The sequence below is a fragment of the Mauremys reevesii genome, linkage group 1 (assembly GCF_016161935.1).
Source record: "Mauremys reevesii isolate NIE-2019 linkage group 1, ASM1616193v1, whole genome shotgun sequence".
Lineage (NCBI taxonomy): Eukaryota > Metazoa > Chordata > Testudines > Geoemydidae > Mauremys > Mauremys reevesii.
The window spans coordinates 279,696,414-279,711,805 of record NC_052623.1 but is presented as its reverse complement, the minus strand read 5'-3'; the positions used below and the strand labels follow the sequence as shown (position 1 = coordinate 279,711,805).

General features: G+C 42.6%; 1 protein-coding gene across 6 annotated transcripts in view; it reads left to right on the top strand.

The window, feature by feature from the left end:
- Positions 1-2,351: 2,351 nt before the first annotated feature.
- The window catches only part of CRADD (CASP2 and RIPK1 domain containing adaptor with death domain), a 103,295-nt gene continuing 90,254 nt past the window's right edge, over positions 2,352-15,392 (top strand). The window contains exons 1-3 of one of the 6 annotated variants that reach the window (XM_039501020.1): positions 2,352-2,373; positions 8,217-8,327; positions 13,133-13,430. In XM_039501020.1, the coding sequence (XP_039356954.1) occupies positions 13,133-13,430 (298 nt within the window). In that variant the 5' untranslated portion in view covers positions 2,352-2,373; positions 8,217-8,327. Of the gene's footprint in view, positions 2,374-7,437; positions 7,536-7,581; positions 7,827-7,858; positions 8,007-8,216; positions 8,328-13,118; positions 13,431-15,392 lie in introns of those variants that run through there. The other 5 variants (XM_039500984.1, XM_039501029.1, XM_039501001.1 and 2 more) reach the window with 5 other exon arrangements.

Below are 15,392 nucleotides of genomic sequence, written 5' to 3'. Positions count from 1 at the left end.
GGGTATTCACCCACGAAAGCTCATGCTGCAAAACATCTGTTAGTCTATAAGGTGCCACAGGATTCTTTGCTGCTTCTACAGAACCAGACTAACACGGCTACCCCTCTGATACTTGTCACCAACACAAGTTGATGCAATAAAATATATTCCCTCACCTACCTTGTCTCTAATATCCTGGGACCAACATGCCTACAACAACCTTGCATGTTCTAAAAAGTTAACAGGAGACACCAGGAGAATAGAAGAGTTTAAAATAGGAAGCTTAGAATGTTTGTTGAATGTCTTAGCTAACTTCTTGGATTCTCTCTAACAAATTTCTCTTGAAGCAGCTATGTGTGTAATGAAATTTTGTACTAACATAGATCAAATAAGAATAACTTGCTGAAAATAAGTTTCTCAAGTACAAGACCCTCCCCAAGTAGCAAAAAATATCTTTTAAAATTGGACTGTCTAACTAATTTAATCTAATAGTAGTAGTATCAACTAGCCTGTAAACAGAATTTTGAAGCAGCAGCAGAGAGCCATTTCTCCTAGAACAATTTTCTTGTTATATATGGTATTTATATTTAATACTATTGCAGAAGCCAATTTAAGATGTTTATTCCCAGACAATGTATTAGTCAATAGGAAATGCTGAAGGGAGATCTAAAAACAGTGAATGGAGGCTAAATTGATTTGCAATGTTACTAAAGAAAGGAAGAACAGTCAAAAGACAGGGAAATTGCTTTCTCTAGGTCCAACCATTTTGGTATTCTATAACTGAAGAGCAACCCCATTAGTCTGTCTCATAGGCAGACTAATGGGCCCGAGCAAAACTCCATTGACTTCACTCCTAGCAGTATCAAAAAAATAGAAAGTATGGACCTGTATGAAATTTTTTACCTGACTGGTGTTGAAGGGCTTCTACCTTAGGGGAAGGTATCACTATGTATCTCTGTGAAGGGGTATAAAGATCCCACCCTCAGCTACTCCATAGATGGTGTGTATGAAGATTCTGCTACTGCCTGCTCTCTACCCCTTCCAAGGGGTGAGATGAAAATTCCATTGCTGGTGAAGAAGTATATAGTAGTGGCTGCCTCAGTGGGCTACGTCTCAAGACAAGACTGCTGCTGTCAAGAGGGAGCAGGTTCATGGCTTAGTGCTTCCAACCCATTGCCCAAGAGCACCATGACAATCTTGTGCCCCCACCAATCACAAAACACTTGGGTGATTTGATATGCACACAAAGGCAAGAAATAAAAACATACTAGGGCTAATATATATGAAATTTGAAAATGGTCAGTAAGCTAAAAATAACTAAGTAGAAATAATAAGTTGGAAAGGGCTATGGAAACAAATGGGGGGGGGTTCAGAACTAGGAAAGGGTTCAAAATAATTTATAACAAAGCAAGAAAGGAATAAAAAATTAAGAACGAATAGTGGCCAGCCAGAGAGGCAGTGCTCTTTTTATAGACATAAAAAAATAACATTATATAGAATATATAAACATATTAAAACCAAAAACCAACAATGACATAAACCCAATGGAACTAACCAAAGATGTCAGTCATCACTCTGACCTCTTTGCTTGTATGCTATATCTTTTTCTCATACCCTCATTTCCTTTAGGCCCCAGTACTGCCAGGAGTCCCTTGCAGGTCCACCTGCAAGCCTGCAGAGAGTTTGTTTGATTGTAATAGGACTCCATATGATCACTGGAGTCTCCCTGCAAAGATCTAGTTGCAAGTGTGACACTGCACCCCATATTCATCACAGTAACGTTGTTATGATTATCACATAATTATGATGAATTTTGTACAAGATAAGTTATGAGGTGTAATTGAAAATGTTATGATTTGATTAATATGATTATCCTATTTGTATGCATGTATAACTTTGTACCCGAATTTATGAATATTGGCTACATATCTGTATTTCAAATGTAGCTGGTTGGGAAGGGCCTAATCAGGGAAATGGGCCATTAGGAAAAACAATAGACCTTAGGAGAAGCTTATCCCCTATCTGGTGAGCCTTCCTGAGAATGCTACAGACAGCCTGTAAGTAATGGCTGCTATGACTCTACAAGGACATGTGTCAAGACCATATGATGCTGGACTCCCATCTTGGGATGTCAGTATTTTTCCACAAACTAGTCTGGGAACCAAGCTTTGAAACAAAAGGGTTCCCACCATAGGCTAAAGCTATATAAAGCAGGGAGTGACATCATCTGGAATTCTTCACTCCCTACACAAGAAGACTCCTGGAAACACCTGAGGAACTGGGGGAAGTGCTGGACCCAGGCTAAAGGGATTTCTAGCCTGGGGATTCCAAACTGCAAAGCAAGTGTAGCTTGTGCCTTAAGAATCTACAAGTCTGCCTGTACCATCAGTTAGAGTGAGAATCTGCTATTCATATCCAATCTATGTAGTATATTAAGTTTAGGCTGTGCTTTTGTTTATTTGCTAGGTAATCTGCTTTGATCTGTTTGCTATCATTTATAATCACTTTAAATCTATCTTTTGTAGTTAATAAACTTATTTTATGTTTTAATACAAACCAGTGAGCTCTGACTGGAGTGCTTGGGGAAAATCTCTGCTTGGTCACCACAAGTGTGCATTGCTCTCTTCACATTGAGGGAGAGGCAGACTGAGTATTAAACCCATATACTGGCCAGATTTGACCAGGGCAGGATGGTACTGCTCTGGGGTCCCTAGGTTGGGAGGCTGGTGGTGAGAGAGCCTGCGTGTAACTGCAGCTGTGTATGTCCCTATCTGTGTGAATGCTGGTGAAAGTGCAGGCTGTAGGGCTTTGCAGCTTGTCACAACAGCACAGTGTGAGAGGGAGCCCAGGCTGGTAGGTCAGAGGGCTCAGTGGTACCCCAGTTCCAGGTGGCACCCTGGGGGGAACCCGTCACAGTGGCGTAGTTGGCAGGATTAAATGCACAGCTTGTTGTTCTGAGAGAGCACTCCATACACTGGTGGTGATTTTAAGTGAGTTCTAAGTGTGGTGGCTTGAGATCAGTCAAAGAGGTTACCAGTTTGTTATTTTCTGTTTGCTTATTTTGGGAAAGGGAAGTAAGGACAGAAAAGCAGCAAAATGAGTGAAAGTGAAACTAGTAAAGAAGCTGGAGCTGTGCAAATTGCAGGCAGAAGAGAGGGTGAAAGAACACATGAGACGTATGGCATTAAAACAGCTGGAAATTGAGACACAGAATGCCAGACAAGAAGCTGCACACCGAAGGCCAAGGAACTGCAAGCCAAAGAAATAGAGAAGGAAAGAGAGAGAAAGCACCAGCTGGACTTGATAGAGAGGCAGAACCAGAACCCCCACACACTAGAGTCCTACTGCTCCAAAAATCCACAAATGGGAATGGTTGTGTCCTACATACATCAGGATGGGATATTGCTGAATATTTTATCACCTTTGGGAGGCTGTATGTATTTCATGAGATTCTTTGGTTGTAAAGTTGTCTGGGAGAGCTCTGGATATATTCAGCAAGATGCCAATTAGAGATGCTTCAGATTATGGTAAATTAAAGGAAATGTTTTTTAAACCATTTCAGATTACATCTGTAACATATAGAGTATAATTTTGAAGCCTTAAGAGGGGTGCTGGGATGAGTAATGTGGCATATGTAAACCGGATGAAAGATTTGATGGAAAAGTGGGTAAAGGGAAAAGGAGTTACAAGGTTTGAAGGAATGTGTGATCTTGTTGCTCAGAAACATTTCCTGAATATATGTGATGATGTGAAACAGTGTTTATGGGATAAAAAGGTGAAAACTATTGATGAACTGGCTACTTTAGTTGATCAATTTGAGCAAACTCAAGCATCTATTGCAAACAAGTCACAGACAGAGGGATTTAAACCTGGTGGGAAGCAGGGTTCCTGTTTTACCCCTGGGAAGAAGATGGGGGGGCACTCACCTCCCCAAATCCATTTATCTAGTCCTCGTCCCAAATCTCCTGTAAAAACAGAGGAACCCAGAAGCCACTGAACGCCTGAGAAATAAGTGTCCTGTGCTGGGAGGGAACAGGCAGCAAGCAATTCATGTGAATGCTGCTACCCAGAGCACAGAGGCACCTCAGGCAATTGCCACTTATCATACAGCGTTTGTAAAAGTAGCCTCTCCACAGCCAGGCATGAAGCACATGAAGGCTGTCAGGATTAATGGTAAGGAATGCCTTGGGTGGGAAGACACAGGGGCAGAAATTTCTGTGGTTAGAAGGAATGTTGTACAGGAAAGTGACTTACTGCAAGGACAGATGGCAGAACTTTTAATAGTAGGAGGTTACAAAATCCTTGTGCCTTTGGCTAAAGTGCACATAGAAACTGAAGATTAAGAAATGGAAGCTGTATTGGCTGTGGCTGTGGTAAATGATAACCTGATTGCCTTGTTCCTGGGGAATGATTTCTTCCGTGTAGCTTGGGCTGTCAAGACGAAATTTTATGCTGGAACCCCAGAGGGAAAGGGTAAAATCTCAGGAACTACTGGAGGAATGGGAGACTCTCTCTTTAATTCCTCTGCAGCAGTGGAAAACTTTATGCTTCCAGGGGTGGGTGTGGTTGAGACCAGCTTCTTCTGCCCTGTAGCTAAAGGCAGCATCTTCTCTGGGGGGGAGGGGAGTGTGTTGCCTGTCAGTGAGAAAACTGTTCAGGTTGCTGGCTGCCAACAGGTTAGCAAGGGACAGACCTCACTCTAGGGTGCATAGAGAAATGTGTCTTAGCCCTGGTCTACACAGGCTGGGGGAGGGAGGTGTCGACCTAAGATATGCTGACTTCAGCTACGTGAATAGCATAGCTGAAGTCGGCGTATCCTAGGTCGACTTACCTGGCCGTGAGGACGGTGTTGAGTCGACCCCTGCTGCTCCCCCGTCGACTCCGCTTCCGCCTCTTGCGAGCTGGAGTTCCGGAGTCGACGGGAAGCGCATTCGGGGATCGATTTATCCGCGTGTAGATGAGATGCGATAAATTGATCCCTGATAAATCGATCCCTACTTGCCGATCCAGTGGGTAGTGAAGACCTGCCCCTAGGGAAGACCAGTGAAGAGTGATGGAATCATAGAGACCACTGAGGTGGGTGAGGGATCCATTGATTCTGTAAACCCAGCTCAGAGAGGGAGGAGGGTATACCGCTTGCCAGGAAAGAACTGTTCCGGCTGTTAGCTATGAGCCCTTCACAGCTGAACAGGGGATAGATCCCACTCTAGAGAACACAGAAGTGTGTGTCTTAGATGGGGGCCCAGAGAAGAAGGCTGAGAGAGAATTGGTGGGAGTACAGGAAGGTCTCCTCACTGATTACAGTGGCTCAGGTTTTGAAAGGGAGCCATGTAACTGATCTCCCAGAGGGGAGCAGTCACACAACTAACCACTTGGGGATAGAGAAAGGGGTGACTGAGGGTGTCTCAATGCTGGTCCCACTTTTGTAAAATGCTGTTCCTGACATACTTGTGGAAACTAACTCTGTCTCTGTCTCTTTAAGACAGGATTGGAATCCTGCTGAATCCTACTGAAGACTTAGCAGATTCTGGTTCTTAGATTGTTGTCTCCCTAAGTGCTTATACAACACCTACCACACTTTGGAATGCTAATGTAATATACATAATAATATATGAATATCACACTAGCATATGGGCAATGGTGCTGTGAGGACAGACTACTGTGGCTGACAGCAGCTGTGAATCATTGGAATCCAGAAGGGAAAGTCCTGGACACTGTAGGCCTTGAGAAGTTTTGGAGGCATAGGAGCCAACAGAGACTGAATGGGTTGGGTTGAGGGAGACCGACAGGCAGAGAAAGCCAGCCTCTTTTTAGCCAATCAGAGTCCTAAAGGAATATAAAGAATGGCAGAGAACAGGCATTACCCCATCCTCTCATTCAGACTTGGAGATGCAATCAGGCCACATTTATGCATCACTTCCCTCTTCTTCCCTTTCAGATGTAACCCTGTCAGAAAGTTTTAGTACTAGAATGCAGACACCATTCCCATTCTCCTGTGTGCATAATCATTTCAGTGCCACAGCCACTCTTCCCATTACTTGGGAAACAATGATCATTCATTAAAACCTTTTTTTTTTTAAATAAGAAAATTCCCAGCATTTTTGGTGCTTGTTTTTTGTTTGTTTTGTTTTATTTTAAGACAAGGTTGCTAAATTCATTTCCACTCACAAAAACAGTTGTGAAAGAACATTGCAGTTATAAAAAAACCCAAAAACCTGAACACCCCAAAGTGAGTTTGTCCATAAATATGAATTCTCATGATAGTCAATTTGTAAATTTAGTAATACCAAACTAACTCTGGAATAGGGAGCCTTAGTTCTGTTTATCTCAGTTTAAAAGGGGCACTTTGAGTTAAAAGTCATGTGTTGTGAGGAAACATTTTGTCTTGCCTATGGACTCCATCCTACAATGCAGAAAGGGGCTCTGCTGTACGTGTGCAATTGCAGGCTCACTGATGGCCCAGATCCTGCAAAGACAAGTGCTTAACTACATGCCCTGAATAGCCTCATTGTAGTCAATGGGACTACTCACAGTGAGGAAAGTTAAGCATGTGTGTGTCCTGCAGAATTAGAGCCTGTATTACTAATAATGACACCTTAGATTTTTAAAACTGACAAAGAATTAAAAAAAACCAACAATTTACTTTTCACTTATGTTGTTTACTTTTTTGAATTTCCCTCAATTTGGACAATCAAGCCCGTTTCACCTTTGTTTACAGTCTGTTTAATTTGTACATTTTCAGTACTGCATTATTTGAGTTGTAATCACTGCAGAAAGATGTTTGTTTAAAAAAACAATTTCCATTGTAAATAAACAATATAGCAACATTTGTAATAAAGGTAGGTTTTCTTAATTTGTGCAAAATCTAAACATTGAGCCAAACTGTTCCCTTCCAATGGATTTTTGATATTATAATTATACTTCTCTATATATTAGTTTGCTATAGATTAAAATTAAATGACTGTACTTTAATGATTATGCACAATGGGGCAGAGTCAAGATTACATGTTCAGCCTGAACTATCACAGTTCTGTCTTTTGAGCATTTTAAATAGTAATTTGTTTCATGGATGGATATGAGCATTATAACAATCAAGTTGGCTCTTAAGGACAAAGCCCAATGTCACCCCCGACCTGCAGAAGTGCTCTGTGTAGCTAAAAAAGCTTGTCTCTCTTTCTAACAGAGCTGGGTCCAATAAAAGATTTTGCCTTTGTCTGACTGGGCTGCCAGGGCTACAACACTGCTCCAGACAAAGAACATTGTCTCGGGGTATTGATTACACAGTTCTCGTGTTACACTTACATGGCATTTCCCAGGTAAGTGCTCTCTACTAGTCTAACACTGGGGAGTGCCTGTGTCCACAACCCTGATGGCTGCTGCGCTTTCTATGCCAAAACATTTGACCTCAACAAACATGGCTGCTGCATTTCCCCCGGAGGACTCGTCCCCTTAGGAAGGATGGGGCAGGGCATTTCCTGTTCAGCCCTTTTGCCTTCAACAAAGATGGTGCCTCCAGCCCCCGGCCGGGAGCGTGTGTAATCCCCGGGTTTCCGGCTGTAAGTACACTTCAGTGCCTTCCCCGTGCGCAGGCTGGGAGCCCTGCTGCCGCTCCACTGGGGCGTGCAGCTTTCCTCCAGTCTCTTGTTTAGCCCTGTCCTTACATGATCCCTGCACCTTTCCTCCTGCCCCAAGCGGCACCGGCTTTGGAAGATCAATCCAGGCACGTACATGCACACGCACAGCAAGACAGGTCCAGCCATGGGAGTCTGTCCTCCTCCCCCCCCTCCCAGCAGCAGCAGCAGCTTCCGCAGCACTGACAGATCCTGCTACCGGCTCCGTTTATAATGGTATGGTGGCTTTGAGGAGGAGACGCCCCGCAATGCTGCTGTGATTTATGGGAGGCTACAGCGCTCCTGCCTTGCACACCCCCGGGGATTAGATCCCCGCTGCCGTAGCTAAAGGTTTTGCCCGGTCTGTTTTAGACACACTGGGGTGAAAAAACTGCCAGACTCAAAGTCTGATGTATAGTAAGTGTAATTTGTTGGCGGATTCCTGTGTTACTAGAGTTTAAATTACCAGCCACCCCAGAACCCCTGAGACAGTTCCACCTCCTGCAGGAAAGCTATAAAGTTCTCAATGAATTTCAGATGGCATTCTGGTGTTATGTGTATCTACACACTGTGTGAGACAGTAGCAGCATATATCGGTTCAATGAAATGACAAATGTCTCCCTACAGCTTTATGACATGGTCACTTTATGCAAGAGGAATAATGAGGAGAGGGAGGAACCCTAAATCTTAACCTGCTGGATTAGATGAGCTACAGAAAATACTAGACCTGCAGTGCCAGTAAGTATGAATGGCAATAGCCAATCTGTTTGTTCTGTATTGTCATGGATGCACCTGTTTTCTAAATTATGTATTGATAACTTCTGAAGTGTGAATCTATATAATTTATGGAGCACTTTCCAACTGAAAAAGTTGGGAAAAACTGTCCAGACCTGACAGGATAATAATCAGGCCGTTTGGAGTTAATGGCTCACATCATTCCTGCCTAACCAGGCACTAACTTCCCTATTGAAACGTTCCAGGAGTCATAGGGATCCAATCCAAATTATTATTGACTCACAGAGAAACCAATTAATATAATAACTATTAAATCGGGAGAAAAGCTAGAGTGTTTCTTTCAAAGGTTAAATAAATAGGTATGAGGAAGCTATTCAGAGCCAGATTTTCAACTTTCACTACTGGTGTGCTTCCACATCAATGTATGCATGCAAACAGTGATTTCCCCTGTGTCTATAGCAATACCTATGTCAGTGGTTCCCCAACCTTTTTCTGGCCAATAGCACATTAATGTTTTCAGAAGAGTGTGGCGGGCGCCAACAATTTTTCAAGGCTTATTTTGTATTTGTACATTAAATAATACAAAAACATCATATTTAATATTACATAATATATGAATCCATAAGATAAAAAAGGTAATTTTACATGTAAAAGGTGTTAATTAAATTATTCTGCAATTATTCTTTCACCTTACCAGGTGAATTTGCTCTTTTTTATCTACCTGTAAGAAAAATTAAGGCGTTTTTACAAAATAAATATCATAAACAGTGTTCATCTTATTTATTTTTAAAAAGTAAAACATTATTGAACTGCTGGTCCAAATATATTTGTTGTTCTTACTTTAACATAGCCAGTTATGGTTAATTAAAAATATTCTTTGTTTATTGAAATCTAGATACAAGTAACAATACAAACAAATATGAAAAAAGTTAAACACAAGTTAATCATACGCGCTCATCAGTACTTAATGGAAAATAGATATAATTAATTCATGTGGTTTTTCTAATAAAGTCAGTGTGACTTTTGGCACTGCATTTCTTCAGCCAATTTTTCGTAGTTGGGAGAGTAGGATGATATTTCCGTTCGTAAGCAACTGTCAAGATGGGCATCTGTAAGTCGAGATCTGTAGTTTGATTTTCTGATGTTCATTGTTGAAAACAGAACTTTGCATAGATAAGTGGAACTGAAATAAGATTTTATTTTGTATGCTATGTTTTTTAAGACAGGAAACTTTTTTTGGTCAACCAGATTCCAAAAGTTTTCATCTGTTGCGCAGGATTTTAGAATAATATCATTTTGAAGGTCCAAAATTTCCAGTTCCACGTCTTCTGTTCTTACTTGAATGAGACTCGCAATTAATGTAGCCATTTCTGTTACCTCTATTTGGCAAGTAAAAGGATTCACAAGAAAGGCAACTACAGGCTCAATGATGGTGAACTGTTGAAATCTCTTTTCAGATTGTTCCAGAAGTGTTTGAATGTGGATAACAAATGATGATGGGTTAAAATCACTGTCACGTACCATTTTTTTCATACTTGGGAAATGTACGAGAGACTTCGTCTTCATATGTGACATCCACAAGATCAGTTTTGCTTTGAATGATTTTACAGAACCTATCATTTGAGCCACATGTTTGTCTTTTCCCTGGAGCTCAAGATTTAAAATGTTCAATTTGCCAGTGATGTCGGCAAGAAAAGCCAAGGCCATTAGCCAGCTGGTGTCTTCTAGTTGCTCGAAGTTCTGATTTGTGGACTTCAGAAATTCTTTGATCTCTTCTATTAGGCTTAAAAAAGGTGCAAGAACTTTACCTTTGCTCAGCCATCGTACTTCTGTGTGCAAGATAAGATCAGATTGTTTATCATCAACATCTTCCAACAGGGCCTTAAAAAGTCGGTGTTGCAAAGGTTTCACTCGAATAGTTAATTATTTTAATAACATTCACAACGTATTGAAAAGAGAGAACTTTGACGCACACAGCTTCTTGGTGGATAATGCAATGATAAGACATAAAGTTCGGAAAGGATTCATTCTTCTTACAGAGTGCAATGAATCCATTGGTGCTGCCCATCATTGCTGGTGCCCCATCAGTGGTGATCGCAGACAGCTTGTGTAGTGGCAGACTAATTGATGTTGTGTATGATTTGCATAAATAATAGATGTCCTTACCCTTTGTTCGCCCTTTCATAGGCAATACTTTTAGTAACTCTTCTTTTACGGTGAAGTCACTAAATACCATCCTCACCATAACTGCCAACTGCACTGTATCCGATATATCTGTCGACTCATCGAATTGCAGTGAAAACCAGTCACATATTTCCAAGTCATCCTTAAGCTGAGTTTGCATGTCGCTTGCAATTGCATGTATCCTCCTTGTAACTGTGTTGTCTGATAACTGCAAGTCTTGTATTGCCGACAAAATCTCACCCTTGTTAGGAAATCCTTGAAACAGGCAATCAGCACCCGTCAAAAATGCTTCCTTCGACAATTCACCATCTTGAAAGGGTTTTTTCTTCTTTGCGACCAGATGAGCAATTTTAAAGGAAGCAATAGTAGCACTTTTAGACTTTACCACTTGTCTAGTGAAAACAGATTGCTGGGCAGATAGATTTGATTTGAGTTGATTAATTTTCTTCTTTCTCAACTCAGATTTAAGTGGATGGCTAATGTCAAAAGATCCATGATTAGTTTGAAAATCGCGTTCGACATTATGTTTTTTTCGGCACTGCAACAGCACCCCCGCGCAATAAGCAAACACGTTTCCCTTTATTTTCAATAAAACAATAGGATTCTTCCCACTCTGTGTTGAAATAATACGTACGTTGTCTTCTATTTGAACCACTCATTTTGAGGCAAAATGTTAAAAAAATAATAAATTGCAAAGCACAAGAAAACAACAGTATTAGTGCATTGGAAGAATACTCACATACAGGGCCGGCTCCAGGCACCAGTGGAGCAAGCATATGCCTGGGGCAGCACATGCTACGGGGCAGCATTCCATCCATTCTTGGGACGGGGGACGGCAGAGTCGGAGGTTTTTTTCGGTGTCAGTTCTGGGCAGCGCGGAGAGAAGCTGGAGAGAAGGCGCGAGGACAGAGAACACCAGCACCTGCAGCCTTGGAGTCCTCTGTCCCCAGCAGGGGTGGGGCCCCGGCTTCTCTCCCCTGCTGGGCACTAGGCGGGCCCTGCACCTGCTGGGGACAGAGAACACCGGTGCCTGCAGTCCCGGAGTTCTCTGTCCCCAGCTGGCACCGCACTGGGGATTATTGACCTATGTGCAAGTCAGGGACTGTGCAAGTACCTCTGAGTTGGTGAATGTTTCTTAAAGTCTGGTCCTAAAATTGAAAAATCACAAATATTTAGAAATACTTGGGAAAATTTTGCCTTTACGGTAACTTTGGCCTTCTTGCTTGGTGGACAGCGGTTTTCTGTGATAGCGATGATGTGGTGTTTCGTCTCTCTCTTCCCCTCCACCATCACTATCTATCTATCTTTTAAAAAGCCTCCTCTAGCTCAATCTTGGATCCCTTCCAGACAGTGGTTATAGTAGATTGGAACAGGAGGGGGAGCTCTCACTACAACAGTCAGGAGGGGGAAATTAGTGAGAGAGGGGTTGGAGGGGAAGCTCTTCTCTGCTTTTAGCTGTGCTCTATCTTTAAACTCTCCTCCCAGGCTGATCTCAGGTCAGGAATGGATCATGGTAAGTCTCCAAGTCTTCTGCTTGGTTCCCTGTCCACTGCCTCGCCTCCAAATATCTAGACTTTGGGAGCTCTCTACCCAGCCTGAAAGCCCTGAAAGACACTGGTATTTAAGCATCATTTAAAAACACAAAGGAGTTGTTGGTCCTTTGTAAATATCTAAGATAAGTACACACCTCACTCCACTTCCCCACTTCCCTCCCCACCCCCCAGCAGCTCTTGGCAAGGATCAGGACTGCTCATCAGTGCAATCTTGGCTCCTCTAATCTCTTACAAACAGCCTGAGTGGCCTTGGCTTTCTGGAAGGGAGCCATGTGGGAGGGGAGTTGTGGAATGTTGTATGCTGGGAAGATGGGTGTGTGGCAAGAAGAGTTCAACTGAGGTTGAGAGGAGAGGAATCGAGAGCAGCACTAGCTTTTTCTTCTCTCAGGAAATGGTAGACTCCATGCAAAAACTGTTTTCATATAGGAACTACTGTTAATCATTGAAATCTTTTGTGTTTATGGGGCACCAAGAGTGTTTCTAATGGGTGTCTTGTATTGTGTGTAAATCCAAGTAATTAAAGACAACTAATTCTATTGTTTTTAATACAAGCTGAGCTGTTTCAGGGGCAGAAAAGATCTTGAGTTCTTTCCTTTTAAGTCCTTTCACAGTAAGTCTGTCCTGCCCTAATTCTCAGTTTTTCACTTCCCGCAAAAAAAAAAAAAAGCGATTGACTCAGAAACATGCTATTTTAATCTCAATGTCCCAAGCCTACCAGTTACTCCAGCTGCACCCTTGTTCCAAGGATTGTGGCCTTGGTGCTTCAGTTCTGCTCCTATCTAAGTCTATGGCAAACACATTGACTTCAGTGGGAGAAGGATCAGGTCCCAAATTCATGGCCCCAGGTGCAATTTGAGAGGTAAGAAATCAACTCCCAGCTGAGGCAATATAGGAAATCCCAGCAGAAAAAAAGGTGTCTGAGCAGTGATGTATGATTCCCACTTTGGCTGATCATAGTGTGGTTTTCTTTTTAAACACGTTGAACAGTAAAATAGCTTTCTTTGATGCTAAAAACTGAAGCAATTTAATATCTCACGTGTCCTGCTTCTTCTCTCATATGCCTCGTGACAGATGGATGCCAGAGACAAGCAGGTTCTGCGTTCCCTGCGGCTGGTGCTCTGCTCAGAGGTGCTGGTGGAGGGGCTCATTGTTCAGTATCTCTACCAGGAAGGCATTCTAACAGAAAACCACCTTCAAGAAATAAAGTCCCAAGCCACCAATCACAGAAAAACCATGCTGCTTCTAGATATCCTTCCTACCAGAGGACCCAAGGCCTTTCAGACTTTCTTAGATTCCTTACAGGAGTTTCCATGGGTGAGAGACAACTTGGAGAGAAAACGTAAGGAAATGATGGCAGAGGATCCTGTAGGTAAGACCAGAACTATCACTGTGGTTTTGAAGTTGGCTTTGATGTTAGCAGCCAAGGAGCTGCACTTTCCTGACTGTTGAGATCACCAATAATTCCATCATTTGGGATGAGAGAGGCTGTGTCAGGTAGAGGTGAGGCATGGTGTCCATGGTTGGCCACAGACCATATTTCTTGAGAGTCAGCTGAGTGGGAGGAAGTAATGCAGATCTTGTGAGATGAGCAAAGGCTAGGCTAGGTTCCTAGGTGCTGGTTAGGCAGCCCAACAGAGGGGGAAAAAGATGAGCGTTGATTCAGGAGGAGCAGAATCTGGAGGGCCCAGGCAGGGAAGAATCATAGGGTTAGAAGAGGCCAAGATGCAAGATTTGTTGTGTCGGAACCATCCAAGAGAGATGCCTATCCAGCCTCCTATGAAAACCTCCAGTGAAGAAGTTTCCACAGCCTCCCAAGGAAGGAGATACTAGACCTCCTGGCCACAAAAGGACTGTGCTGTAAGCTTAGGAATGGTATTAACTAGCTGAAGAACAGGTCTATAAACCAGATATGTTATGTGTATGTTTTTTGTTTATAGTTTTTTTGTTCTAATGGAAGGATATTTGTTAACTTTTGTTGCTTACTGCTTGATAAACTACCTGTGGCATCACAAGTAGACTCCACCAGCCTCTATGGAAGCATGAAAATATGATAGTGACACAAGAACAGTTAAGAATGCAGCAGGTCTCAGTGAGACCAAATGTAAGTTAGTGTTTAGTTTTAGGAATGATGCAAACTTGATTTTGGGTTTGAGTCTCATTTACACTATGGCTGCTTTTCCCCCACTTTGATAGTGTAAGGGGGTGTAAACGTAAGTTTTACGTCAACTTTAAGTACTCTTTATGCTCCCAGAGCAGTGTAAAGTAGGCCTTGGTGTAAATGGGACTCAGGCCCTCCATCTTAAATATCTAGGAAGAGTCTCCCAAACCGCCTATCCATTGCTCAATTACAGCAAACAGGAGAAGGAGCTGAGGGATGTTGTTAAAATTGTACAAATTTGTATTATAACCCTTAGTGTCCTGACAGTTCAGTATATTTCCAAAACTTTCTACTTCCAGTCTGAAATTGTCTAGGGCTCAGCTTTGTTAAAAATAATTTCATACAAACATTTAAAAAAAATCATTCAAATATTTTTAAGTACAAGGAGAGTGAATAAAATGCACTTCCCTCATCATAAAAAGTCTCTGGCAAAAATTTTTGCCAAACAGCTGTAGTGCCAAAATGGTATGAAGTTAGCGGGGAATTAGTCCTCACTTCAGAGCCTTTGAGCGTTTGGCTGGAAACTGGCCTTGATTTGACCATGTTATGATTCACTGAAAGAAAAATATTCTGTGCAGGTAAGTTTTTGTGCAAGATTTTGTCTCTACACTTGTGAAGGTGGATAGCTAAGGAAGGCTATACAACAGGTGTGCACCCAGCTGATTTAGCTGCACAGTGGCGGATCTTTATTCAAGGCACTCAGTGAAGCTCCTCATTCGCTGCACATCTTACAAGTGGAGTAATCAACGAGGCAAAGCAAAAAATGTTTTCCTCATTTGCTGTGCAACTTTAGCATAGGCCTGATCCAAAGGCAATAGAAGTTGGGTACGTTTTTCTACCTTGACACATTCCCTTTGCATTGTGTAAGGCAGTGTTTCACAAAAGTGTAGCACTCATTGCCCTGGGAGGAGGTGAAGGGCTAACCTGGTGGGTGGGGAGAGCAGGGCCATTCCTAGGGGTGTGTGGGGCCTGGGACATAGGCGCCAAGTTTCTGTCTGCTCGGGAGTGCCCCCCCCTCGCTTTGCTCAGGTCCTGCCTCCACTCCACCCCTTCCCCTCCCCAAGGCCTCACCCCCTCTCCACCTCTTCCCACCCAGTTCCACCCCCTCCCCTAAGTGCACTGTGCCCTCTGTCCTCTCCCCAGCACTGAGTTCAGATGCTGCAAAACAGCTGA